This window comes from Haplochromis burtoni, unplaced genomic scaffold (assembly GCF_018398535.1).
Source record: "Haplochromis burtoni strain Fernald_Lab_line unplaced genomic scaffold, NCSU_Asbu1 Contig_479, whole genome shotgun sequence".
NCBI classification, from domain to species: Eukaryota; Metazoa; Chordata; class Actinopteri; order Cichliformes; family Cichlidae; genus Haplochromis; species Haplochromis burtoni.
This window is the reverse complement of record NW_024582840.1, coordinates 298,428-312,016: the sequence shown is the minus strand read 5'-3', so window position 1 is coordinate 312,016 and position 13,589 is coordinate 298,428. Positions and strand designations below refer to the sequence as shown.

At 40.6% G+C, this 13,589-nt stretch overlaps 1 protein-coding gene across 13 annotated transcripts in view; it reads right to left on the bottom strand.

The window, feature by feature from the left end:
* cacna1ab (calcium channel, voltage-dependent, P/Q type, alpha 1A subunit, b) overlaps positions 1-13,589 on the bottom strand; it is a 204,548-nt gene that overhangs the window by 27,317 nt on the left and 163,642 nt on the right. For 9 of the 13 annotated variants that reach the window (XM_042213765.1, XM_042213767.1, XM_042213768.1 and 6 more), the window contains 4 exons: positions 12,252-12,379; positions 11,106-11,202; positions 2,285-2,390; positions 1,861-1,968 (listed from right to left, as the gene is read on the bottom strand). In XM_042213765.1, coding sequence (XP_042069699.1) covers positions 1,861-1,968; positions 2,285-2,390; positions 11,106-11,202; positions 12,252-12,379 — 439 coding nt within the window. Of the gene's footprint in view, positions 1-1,860; positions 1,969-2,284; positions 2,391-7,206; positions 7,304-11,105; positions 11,203-12,251; positions 12,380-13,589 lie in introns of all 13 variants that reach the window. The other 4 variants (XM_042213760.1, XM_042213762.1, XM_042213766.1 and 1 more) reach the window with 1 other exon arrangement.

Here is a 13,589-nt window from a genome sequence, read left to right as displayed (position 1 = left end):
ATTACACCGCATACTTGTGGCGCCCTTTTCAAAGTGGCGTGGCTAAAAGTCTTCGAGCATTAAAACTGATATTAATGTGTGATAAGATATGACCACACATATCTTATATCTCAATCAATTCCATGCAAGTACTAAGAAGTAAACATGCACTATATGCATTTTCATAAACTTATTTTTAACCAATCAGGCTTTACATTCATTACATTTGTATAAAGTTTTAATCCTAAAGTCTTCCTGTAGTGAAAAGACTTCTATAGAGGATCTTCTATAGTAGGCACCTCCTGATAACAGGAATGACTGAATGGGTGGATAGTTTCATGGTGTGGGTTTGTGTCCTGCTGTTTCTACTCTTATGTGATGCGCCTGTGTGCCCATGTGAATCTAAGTATGGTATGCTGTATCTGTACATGTTATCTGAAGGGTAATCCCATTTAAAATCAATGAAAGCTGAATAAAGTTCCCACCTTTTTTATGTACAATCACTTAAGTATAGTTAGTGAAGGCATATCAAATTTTACTTTACTATAAACACTTTTTCAACTACATGAGGGTGAGTCAAAACGTTGGTCCCTTAGTTTGCTGAATTTGAGCCCTTGTGTCTTTATGAGATAACCTCTGCGTATTCAACTTACAACAAAAGCCATCTTCAGGACTAAATTTATCTGATCAATGTGATATGCCCAGACTATATTATGGAACATGTGAGCACTAATGATGCTCTTCCATTTCAGAGCCATAAGCTATATTAGCAGATTACAGTGACACAGGAGTTACAGCTAGAAGCTGAGCCTGATACCAAAACACAAGGACGAAGTACAAGTAATCAGTTTTTCACATTGTTGTGGAGGAATTTTGGCCCACTGTTGCTTTTGTTCACTGAAGTCTGCAGGCATTCATTTAACTCTCCACAGCATTTTAATCAAGTTGCAGTCTGGATGTCATTGCAGCACCTTGATCTTTTTCTTTTTCTATTGTAGATTTGTTTCTGTGCTTGGAATCACTGACCTGCTGTATGTTGGGCCAAGCTTTAGCTGTGGGAGACACAGCCTCACATTTGAATGAGTTCATGGTGGACTGAATGAGTGCAAGGTGCCCAGGTCCCATTGCTGTAAAACAATCCCAAATCATCACTCCACCACCGTGCTTGACAGCTAGTATGAGGTGTTGTTGATGACGACATACTAATTTTTTGGAGCTAGTCATTATAGTCCAACACTTTTACTTTGGTCGTCCTGTAGAAAATGTACACAGAATCCTACAAGGAGGTAAAAAGGAGACCTTTTGTGTTAACATTTTAACCAAGTTTATCCAAAATGCACAATTTTGAAGTTTTCCCCAGTGAATAATCAGAAAACAAGCAAAACTTCCCAGTTACCAAATGATTTAGTGCCACAAATTATTCTCTCCTGGACCTGGAGTTAAAATTATTCAAATTGATTAAGTGCTAAATTTTGACCCAACCTCATGTACAGTGAAGGCTTTGAAGTAACTTTGAAAACTTCTAAAGTGTAAAGTTAACTGGATTTGGATTCATTAAATACCTGACCTTGAACACAAATGACACGGTGTGACAAAGAGGCATCATCCATCTAAATTTACCGCCCAATTGATGATATTAGTCTGGCTTTATGCATGTACTATTTTGCTCTGGCCCAAAGTATTGGAGCAACATTTGCAAAGAATTTACATTTGTAAATCTATGCATGTGTGTAAGTACTGTTAATGTGTGTGTTTTTTGTTGTTGTTCCCCGATCAGGAGATGCAAAGCAGTGAATGACACTGGCTGGTAGAAGCTTTCCTCTTGGTGAGTTGGTGATCGGACACACACACACCACTTTGTGCTGTTTTCCTACAACTTACCCTTGTGAGGGGTAACCAGCAAGTCCAGTGTCTTCTGCGATAGGTTGGGCCAGATAGCCATCATCTCCTTTCTAAGCTCCGCATCCATCTGGTGCTTATCTGCACCACCTGGGTAGCATGTACCAAAAGCGTCCATGCACACACATTGAACATTTGTAGACACATGGAGACGTCCAACCACATGTGAAGAGCCCCCAGACACAAAAAGAGCAAGGTACCGACCAAAAGAGAGGCACAATGGCATGAAATCCAAAAAGAAATATATTTATCCATTCAGGCATCCAAACATTCACCCAAAAACAAAAAAGTAATTTGTTAGCAATTTGTCATATTTGCTACAATAATCTAAAACATACTTCTCAAGAGAAAGAGACAGAAACTGTGAAGAAAGAGACTCAAAGTGTCACAGTACTTCATACCATACCCTTAGCAATCTTTATGTCCAGTGCTGTCCTTATCAGAGCCATGAGCGTGGAGTTAAAATGCACCGTGCTGTCATCAGCAACCGGTAGATCCATGCGCAGCAGCCTCTGTGGAAAGCCAGTCAGGGATGAGAGGATGAGAAAGGGATGTGTCCCTGCTGAACTGTGGTGTGCCTGAACCTCCAGGAAGGGGAGGGGATGAGGGGTTGGGGGCAGGGTTGAGAGAGCTCCATAGACTACAGCCAATTCCAGCTGGACCGGATTTGCCCAGGTTTTAGTCAATATTCCCTGAGAGAGATTAGAATTAAGGCACAGATGCCTGGGTGTAGAGTCAGTGAATCCTCTGATAAACGTGTGCCATAAAGAGTGACTCTTGAGAATTCGTGGGTTAAGTCTGTTGCACAGCTTTGCTAATTTTTTGCATTGGCAAGTGCAAGAGCATTTACGTGATGACAGAATGTTGAATAGTCGAGTTCCAGTGTCTCCTGTTTCTTTTTTTTCCAGTGATACTCTACGAAACAGCACAGCTATATCCAATGAGGGCCATCTGCTGCTAAGCAACTGTGAGAGCTGAGAACCACAAGGAAGAACAATCGGAGCCGAAATGGCCTCCGACCCAACCTGTGCCCATGTTCCCTAAATGTGTGAATGCATGGGTGCATTTACACATCTCTGTTGTTACACACATATAGATAGATATAACAGTACACATACACAGACCCGACCCCCCCACCCTACCCCAACAATCATCCCTTCCCTCTACACTTACACACAATTATTTGCACAGACTCCAATTAAGAGTGCTTAATTGGAGTCCTTTAGAGACAAAATAAGTTGACTGAAGAACAATAACAGTATCACTGGTGTAATTCTGCTATTTTTCAGGAGACTGCTGTGGTTTTGTTTAACTGAGGCAACTGCTATAGAGCTCCCCCTACCTCTAAAGAGGTTCCCTGTCTTTACATGTCTATACCAGGTAAAACCAATGGAGAAACCTGCAGATAGAACTGAACAAGCTAGGCCAGCTGGGGTCGCTTGCCGTTCCTATCTTGACACGTTAACATCCATCAGATTTACCTACGAACATGAGCGTTGGGCACTCACGATGGCAAGCACGGTAGTACGATGGCGGTGGAGTTGTGTACGTGCTCTTGTGTTCCTGAGTGTGTGCAAGTGTCGGGCATGCCCAAAGCCAAGTGTGCAGCAGGCAGAGGGCATCGGCCAACATCCACAGCGCTCGACAGGCAACAGGCAGGCAGGCTCGATGTCGCCCATAGCCATGCGACAAAGAGGATTTCATGCAACACCCCATCAAAAAATCCAACAAACCCGGACACAGCATGCAACATGCATTTACTTCACTCCCACTATCTAAGCCCAAACTCTTCCCACCCAGCCCACTACTCCCCATGACTTCCCTTAAAACCCACTTTTACAATACAAGCAGCCGTGCATCCGCGCAAAGAGAGTATCCTCAATCCAATCGGATTGATCCTACTGATTGACAGGTAATTTCACACTTTTTGGATTCTTCTTTTGTTTTCTCCTTCTACTTTTTACATTCATGGCTGCCCTAAAGTCAAATTGGACAGCGAGGTGTTACTTCGTATCAAGTCAAGATCTCTCTCAATGCCAGACGGGTGCAGTGTCTTAAGGGGGTGTAAGAGTTAGAGAGGATTAGAGTTGTGGCATTCCCTGAAAGAAGAAAAAAATCATATAGAAGTTTAAAAAACAGATGATTGAAGTTCTGTTTTTTCTGTTTATTTTATTTATTTTTTTGGTTTTGGACCAACCAGACTTTGTGGTAATAGAGCTGTAGGGTAAGGGGACCGGGGCGTATCAAAGGGGACACATGGCAGGGATAACAGTTAGTCGGGCTAAACTAGTCAACTCTAAGCTTGGTCATGAGATGTAGTTACAGATAAAAAGGTAAAGGTGAGAATGAGCAGGGAGAGGAGGGTTGTGAAAACACTGAAAGAGTAAAAGAGGAATCAAGAGAACGTGAGTCAGTGTGATTTAAACTGAGAGGAGAACTGAGAGTGTGTGTGTAGATAGAAAAGAGAAAAGAGAGGCTGAAAATTACAGAACACGACAAAAGATAAAGACGAAGACTAAAAACAACACTGACAGAGGTCAGTTCAAAAGAGACAATCTGTCGTAGCAATACACATTTAACAGCTTTTTCTTTTTTTACTTTGAGTAAAGGGCTTTGTGTCCACTAAAGTGAAGATCAAGAACTTTGCCTAAATATTAAGGGCAATGTAAACCTTCCCCTCTTTATTCATTAACTGTTTCTCATATCACAAGGTTCTTTAATTGACTTCTTTTTGTCGGATTTGTGTAAATGAATACTGGAAGGTTCTGATGGCTGAAGTATGTGATGGGTGCTAGTGCCAAGACAGTTTGACATACTGGAGAGGAAACCAAGAGAAAGAACAGGAAGGAGAGGTAAAGTGGAGACAGAGTGGGCTTGACAGAGGGATGTAATGAAGGAGTGAAGATGGCTCCTAATTGGTGACAGACAAGTGGATGTAGAAGTAGAAAGACAGAAGAATGTGAGGGAAAGGATGGCTGGCAGGCAGAAGGTCAGTGGAGAGAAGAGGAAAACAGAGGAAAAGGAAGAATGAGAGAGGCAAATGGATAGTACAAAGATTACTGACATCCAGATTCAACTGAAATGAGTAACGCTGGAGATTTTCTAATAATTGTTAAAATTACTGCTTTTCACTCACCACATATAATAAATGGGAGGCTACTGTACACACAGATATTTGGAGATAAGTGGATCAACTGCACGTACAGATAATTGACTTTAGGAGTCATATCAGGTGTAGCTCATTACAGGAGCTAAGTCAGGCAGATCTAATTTGGTGCTGGCTAAACAGAGTTGGCCAATTCATTAAGTATTTGCGTGAATTAGTGACTGTTGTTTCTTGGGAAATAATTTTAAGGGACTTTTTTTTTTTGCTGTGAATTCTTCAAATAATTAACATATTTGTAATAACTTTGCAAAAATTTAAAGTAAAGTAAAATTTTGAGGTAATAAAAGACATTTAAACCATTTTGGAATAAAGTTGTAACATTACAAAAGCTGGAAATAGTGAAGTACGGTCAGTACTTTCTGGATACACTGTAGCTATCGATTCCCAACTTTCTGAGCTACTATTTCTGAGCTCCTGCTTCAGGTAAGCAGCATGTTTCTAATTTCTTTTTTCAACCAACACCATCGCATGTTAGAGATTAGATCCTTTCACGCCAACCCTACAAAGAAGACCGTGACCATAAATATTACTATTTTTAAAGAGTATAACATTTCAATAACTATAGTGTGGTTCACCAAAAAGGGAACACAGTCATTATTAATAATTTTCCAGTAGTGTATTTTACAACCTACTCACTTGTGAGTAGCTTTGTTTCGTCTCCCTTCTTCTCAGTCCTCGCGACAAATAAATTGAATAAAACTGAATAAAAAATTGACATGAATTTTCTGTGAAAAGTGAACCACAAAACCCTTTGAGCTGCTGCTGAATTTCTAGGTGTAAGTAACATATTTCCTGATTTTAATTTAAAAAAAAAGCTTAATTAGATGTCATTTAAAAAAATAAATAATCAGAGAAATCACTTCCCTCCTGGTTGAAGCACAAAAAGCACCAAACCATCTTGTCAACAGTGTTTTAGTGAATCTGGATGGCAATAAGAAGAAGGACAGGTTGAGAAGGACTCAGCTGAGGTGTAAAGAGAGAGTAGACAATAAGACGAAGAGACAGTGAATGCTGAAATGCTCAATCCAAATCTCTACACTGGTGGTCTGAGGAACAAAGAAGCCAGAGATGCTTGAATGTCAAAAAATCATCTTGAAAAATGAGGAAAAAAACTACAAGGGCCAGAACATGTTTGTATAAGCATTGTATATGTGTATGGTAATGTGTGTGCGTGTATATAATACACAGAATAATAGAGCCATCCACAGGAATAAGAGGCACAGAGGTTTGAAGACAGAAACCACTGCCGGTCCTTCTGTACCCGCATCGTAAGCAAATATTGCACTGCGTGAACAAAACCCTTAATAAAATTATCTCAATTTAAGTGTTGCTTGTATATGTTTCCTGAAATAAATCAATGGCGTGTGGAAATTATGTATTTTTCACAATTTTTCAAGCATGATTTCACTGCACTAAAAATTTCTATAAGCATTTTATAGGACATAATTTTAAAATGCAAACCTGTAATAAATAATGAATAAATGTAGATTAAGTAGATGTATATATTTTAAAACAATTTTTTTTCTTAAGTTTGAATATTTCAGAACAAAATAGGCTATAAATAAATGAAAACTGAAAGTAGTCATTAATATTTAGTGGACTTACTTACACCAATCTAAAAACACATGGACGTCTGAAAGTTTTCTTACTTTCTAAGTTACACCTGTGCTTTAACTGTGTTTTGCTTGCGTCCGTGCAGGTTGCAGAAGGACTGGCAAAGCCTCCTCCGTTCCCTTACTCCTGTGGCTTGACGGGAGGAAATCAAAGAAAGAGGACTGACTACCAATCCACTATCACTGCACTTCACGACAAAAGCCCATCCCTCCATCCCCGCGGTCGGAGAGAAAGAAGAGAGGACAGCGCTCACCACCACCACAACCACCACTAACAGACAATGAGGAGAACACCGCTGGGAGGAGGGAGGGAAAAAGGGAGGGAGATGGAGGAGAGTGGGTAAGAAGGAGGAGGAGGAAAAGGGACAGGGAGGCTTGAGCAAATGAAAGAGAAGAGGTTCTCTTCCCCAGCGATGGGGAGGCTGAAGAACGGAGACTTTATGGATGGGGAAAAGGAGGAAGAAATGAATGATGGGAGAGGGGAGGGAGAGGAGGAGGTGAGGGTGGTGGCTGAGGGGGGTGGAGGGGTAAGGTGGGGGGCGAGTCTACCTTATAGGCGACCCGGGCGGGACACCTCTTCCCGAGGCCTAGCGGCGGACACATGTGTCTTAGCATCTGATACATGTCTGTGTAACTGATCCGGCCGCTGGAGTGGCCACGAACACACATACACACACGCACACACAAACACACACACGTGCACCATATATGCACATGCATCCAACACCCCATACGCCAACACACCCACACCAGACAAAACAAAGACGGACGACGTAAAAACGTAAGAAAGAAAAACAATGGGGGGAGGGAGGAAGAGGAGGATTAAGAGGGAAGGACGGAGACAGACAGACAGAGGTGTGTTCGGGGGAGACATGAGGAGAAATAAAAAGAAACCGACAAAGGAAAGGAAGAGGGGGGGAAACAAATACACAGAGGTTATTGTTTTGATCACTGTGGATATGTGGTTGCTGTGGTGAGAGAAAAAGAGAAGGAAAGAGAACGAGAGAGAAAGAGGGGGTGTGTTACGTGGCTTCTAGTTTGATATATTGTAACGTTAGTGGAGAGAAGAGGAGGGAAGGGAGGAAGGCAGGGAGAAAGGTTAGGGAAGGGGAGGGTTGGAGGAGGTGTTATTTAGTTTAGTTACTTGCTATTAAGATACCGTTCTATGCGAGTCGAAAAGGGGATTTGAGTGGGTATTTTTTTTCGTTAAAAGTCGGTGCCCTCTTTCGCCGCTCGGATAGAACTGGCAGCGGGGCTTCTAGCAGGCAAAGAAAGCACCGCTGCAGAGATCGGAGTGAGTCACAGTGACAAGTCAATGCAGTCCATTATTGAGGCTTAGTCTCCACCAGGAACCTCCACTCACAGCTGTGCCTTTAGATGTTCAGGGGAGCCCTCCCTCAAGATGGGAAAGGTCACGACACATTTACAACAAGGGTAGCAGCTGAGTAGAAGGTATTCAAAAAGTTTTGGTTGTTTGAGAACCATTAGTTGTTTATAATACAATAAAATGCAACTGAATTAGCCTGTCCAGATAGCTTGTACCTATTAGTTTAGGTTGAATGAAGTGGAATATCTACTGAAGGGTACAAAGCACCTCAAAAAGAACCATTCAGTTTCAAAGTACTTCAATTTCGCAGCTGTTCAGCAGTAATAATCAAAAGACGTACTGTTAGAAAGAGTGGATTTGAGAGTTTTGCGTGATTGCTAGAGGCTGCCATGCCTCCAGACATGCTCGCAAAAGTATAGGATGAGTTTGATTATCATATGGATGTATGTTATGCATCCGGAGGGAGACACATCGAGCACTTGTGAACATCGTAAGTAAAGCTTTTTATTCAGCCATGTATTTAAAACTTTACTACAAAGTTGTATGTCTATTACTTAAACAAATATAGCCTTTTGAAATTGGGTGGTTCTTCCGATACACCCTGTATACAACAGGTCTCATACTACAGACATATTAGACGTCTCATAACTCAAATATAACTAAGTCAATAGAGGACAAGAACAACTTAACAAATGAAAAGGTATAACATTGTGAACACACATATCTGCAGCCCGATGCAGATTGTTTGGGTTTTTTAAGTGTTAAATACTACAATGTGAATTAAAAATGAATTGTAAGTTCACTTCAATTGGCTACTTAGCAGTAGCTTCAAAAAGCAAATGTAAACGGTATGACTAACAAATCTTCCCACGAACCTCTGCCGACACAAGCAGTTACTAAGAGGTACCTGGTGGACACAAGACTATTTTTAATGTCAAGAGTCCTCGCCCCAAACCACACACACACCCTGCCCCTTTCCTTTTTTGTCCCCCACACACCAGAGCCACAAACAGAGCAAGTTTGGCCATCTCATCACAGTACTTCAGATAACAGTTACCCAACTCCTGCAGATTGATTTTACATGAAAATTATACTTAAAGAACTATAGGAGGTCGTTTGATAGCTGATTTGTTGTCTTATGAAAATAGTTAATAGTAGCTAGTCCTTTTAGCTTTAGGAAAAGTATTACAAAAGTATGTTTAACTTCGATATTACTGTGCTAAAAGTACAGGGTGCATTTTATATAAAGGTAATGTAACAGGCTAAATACTGGTTTTGGTGTGTCTAATTTTTAAAGCCACAACGTGTACTGGTTTGAAAGTCCATACAAGTTAAGAAGGGTTTAGAAAAGAAGCTACTCAAAAAAAAAACCCTTTCAATCATTATATCTGAAACAACCTTTTGTGCTACAAGGACAACCCAATAAGGAAGTGAAGAAAAACTGCAATTCCTCAACTGGACACTTGAGACTGACTCCAGTCCATTATTCAGAAAATCCATCTTAGTTTATACTTCAACTTTGAATAAATGTAGAGCCTACCATACACACTATACAAGTAGACAATGCTGTTAGCATTTACTACTTTACAAAAGAATTAGTAACTGGAAATCCATATAAACAAATGCTGATCAGAATGGGCCATTCACAGCCTTGTGACCTGCGCTGATGTGACATGCTACTACATTTCTAGAGATACAGACCAAGTTATGATAAACTAGTTGGAGTTGCTGAAGGGAAATGTTTGTAGATTTGTTGGCACACTTTTAACCTTCATCGTTGGTGATGACCATAACGCTAAGGCTAGACAATCAAAAATATATCAAAAAGACTCTGTTTTGCCTTTCTTCAAAGTATGGGTTTAGGGTTAGATTTGCTATATACGATGACTTTGACCTCAGAGGGTTAATGCAACTACCTGATAAATAATATGCCTCTCTATATGACTAATTGTACATAAAACTTTCTAAGTGGTCCTGGCTCCAGTTTTGCTTTGTGGAATTACTGTTAATGGGCAGGTATTTGTGTATGTAATATAGCCATATAATGTTTGGTCACACCTTGTTAACACTAGGTTATAATGTAGCAATGATTTCAAAAAGCCAAGATGGCCATATTTCTATAATTGAGGCGTAATAACAAGACTTGGTGGTTTTGTCCATCTTTTATATACAGATTTTGGCTGAATTATGGCGATTTTTTCCCTAGTGACATAAAACACAATGTTTTAGTGTTTCTGTGATCTATTTTAAAGAAATATATTCGTTTTTTATGTGAGTAATCTATCAGTATAAATGCACAAAAGACTACACATAGTGGCTTTAAAATGTAATATTACAAACAGGTTAGGACAGCTGTTCCCAAACATGTGCCATGGAAGTTAAAGATGTAGCAGCTTTTCATTTCAGCTAGCAACAAGAGCTCGTACTTGCTAGTTTAACTAGTGTCTGTCACCTGAATGAGCTGCTTCAGTGAGTACAATCAAAGTCTGCACACGTTTGACTTCCTGTGACACATGGCTGGAAAACACTGGCTGTTAAGCTAAGACCAAACTCTCTTTGTATGGCTCTGTAATAACCCCTGCCTCCCGCACCCGAACCCCAACTCAAACAAGAACAATGCACATCGCTCAACCATTTTCTGCCCAGGCAAAATTAGACAGCAAGCAGAAATAAAACACAATGGCTGACTGGAGTCTAAAGTCTAATGTTTACACAATCCTGAATTCAAAGTAAACATGTCAGTGTAATTTTCCCCAGCTTTCAGTCAGAAGACAATAGCAAGTGCAGTGCACCACCTCATGCTTCACACACTGGTATCAGTGTGTGTGTGTGTGTGAGTGTGTACAAGAGAGTGAGTGTGTGTGTGCATTTCTGCATTGTCCCAAACATTCTCATTGTCATGTCAGAATGCATATACAACAGAACCCCCCCCACCAAAAAAATGGTTAAATGGTGAAATGAGCTTAAAGCAAACCCAAAAAAAAAACTCAAACCAATGGAAATCAAAAAGTTGAAGTAAGAACAAATTGGTTTTAAGAGTGATAGAGAGCAACATTCATTCCAGTCTCTTAAAGGCGAGCAGGTTGCGTTTAAGTTTGTGCTTTAGGGGTTTGGTCCAAACCTTGCAGGCCACCCTATGTGGGCACTTCTTGCCAAGGCCCAGAGGAGGGGAGATAACTCGCAATAAACTGTACATATCCTTATAATGTATGCGCCCGCTGCAAGAAAAATACAAGGAGGGGAGGTTAGGTGAGGGAACACACAAAATACAGAGAGAGAGAAAAGAAATACAAAGGGAGCAGAAAGAAGAAAAAGAAAAAAAAAGCAGAAAGATTCAGAAAATCATCTTTAGCATGCATGCTCAAAATTCACAGGGGAGAAGGGAGGGTCACATTCATCTCAACTTTGGAAGAGAAGGCATTTAAAGTTATGAGAGAGAGAGAGGAAAAAGAGAAATAGATGCTTGGAAACTGCTCAAGCAGGCCAGCCTTAACTGTCCCACTCTGAACTATCATCACACGTTGTAGATCCCATTTGATCTGCATGCTTCTCGGATAAGACATCGGCACGACAGCAGTCTTTACCCATTTCAGGGCAGGAGAGAAAGTCAGGGGTTAAGATGTTACTTTGCATTCAGCAAAAGACTATTTATACATTTGTGTAGATCAGGGGTGTCAAACATAAGGCCCGGGGGCCAGAATTGGCCTGGCAAACACACCAATCTGACCCACTGGACAACTTTGGAAAATGTGAAGGAGGCATAAATTTTGGACTTTAAATTTTGGAGTCATGCTGAAAGATTGCTTTCATTTACTACAGCACCATGTTTTTTTTATCATGTGGAAAAACTGAGAAATATTGTTGTGTTTGCATACTAAACAAATGTCTGTCCTCCTCCAGAAAATCTTATGTACGCAAACGCGCGCTGCAACTTCTTATCTGGTGCGCGTCTTTTATTTTGACAGAGAATGCTCAGCTGCGGACCACTTATGTGCACCCATGTTTATATGGATGTTACCCTGGAAGCATTATAATGGTAACAGTACAATGGTATTCAAAAAGTTGACAGTATTATTTTGTAAGACTTTAATATAATACAGTACTATAAGGGGTTTTTTTACACTAAGAAGCCATTTTTGGAGGTTAGTGTAGGTACACGGTAAAATAATAGTATATCGCTGTAAAATCAGAGAACTTTCCAACACTGTGCAGTGTGTGTTTTAGTTGTATTTTTGTGTGGATTTGAGTCCACCTGTGTGTCACTCACCAGGCGGCAGGGTCGTACTCGGCCCATATCCTTACATACTCATCCAGGTGATGAGGCCCCAGGATGGAAGAGTCTCTAGTCAGGTACTCAAAATTGTCCATGATGACAGCCACAAACAGATTCAGCATCTGGAACAAGTATGTCGCAAACACAGTGATGTAAAAAATTTCTTCAAACAATAACATACCCTCACTGGCCACTTTATTAGGTACATGTTAGCCCTGGGCTGGACCCATGTTTTGCCTTCAGATCTGGCACAGATTCAACAAGGTGCTGGAAATATTCTTCAGAGATTTTGGTCCATATTGACATGACAGCATCACAGAGGTGCTGCAGATCTATCAGCTGCACATTCATTAAACAAATCTCTATTTCTAGCGTATGCTTGAGGAATGCGGAGGCCATTTATGTACTGATTTCATTTCAAGAAACCAGTTTGAGATGATCTGAGCATGTTATACTGCTGGAAGCAGCAAAGTGGCTGGTGATACGAGGCTGGATGGATCCATGCTTTTATGTTCCATTTTATTGTTACAGCAGAAATCAACAGTCCAGGCAACATTTTATTCACTTCTGTTCAGCCTGTTATAGCCTCAGTTTCCTGTTTTCTGTTGACAGGAGTGCTACTTGTTGTGGCCTTCTGCTTCAAAGATTTGAAGTATTGTACACTCACAGATACTCATACACACCATGGTTGTAATGACTGGTTATTTGAGTTACTCTTGCCTTCCAATCAGATCAAAGCTGACTGGTGATTCTCCTCTGATGTCTGACATCAGCAAGGCATTTGTACCCAGGGAACTGCAACGCACTGAATATTTATTATATATATTAGAGATATTAGAGATGGCTGTGTGGGGAAATCACGGTAGATCAGAGGTTTCTGAAATACCCCGTCCAGCCAATCTGGCAAAAACAAAGTGTCTGACACATTAAGCAGATTTTCTTGACCACGTCTGAATGCCTAAATGCATTCAATCTCTGTGATTTGATTAGTTGATTAGATATTTGCTTTATCAAACAGTTGAATAGGTGTACCTAACAAAGTGGCGGGTGAGTGGAATGGACTGAAATGCTTACATAGTGGCCTTCTTGCCCTACTTAAAGCACTTTCTAGTACAAATTTCACCTAATCAAACACATTCATACAATGCTTTTATCTATACCTAAGCACTTTGAACTAACATTCACACTCTGGTGGATGCATAGGAGTTTTTCGGGTTTCAGTATTTAGCCCAAGAAGGCTTTGACGCATCGACTGAAGCAGCCACCGACCTTGTGATTGGCGACCTGCTCTATCACCCATATTTTGATCAACTGCGTAAAAGTGTATTTAGT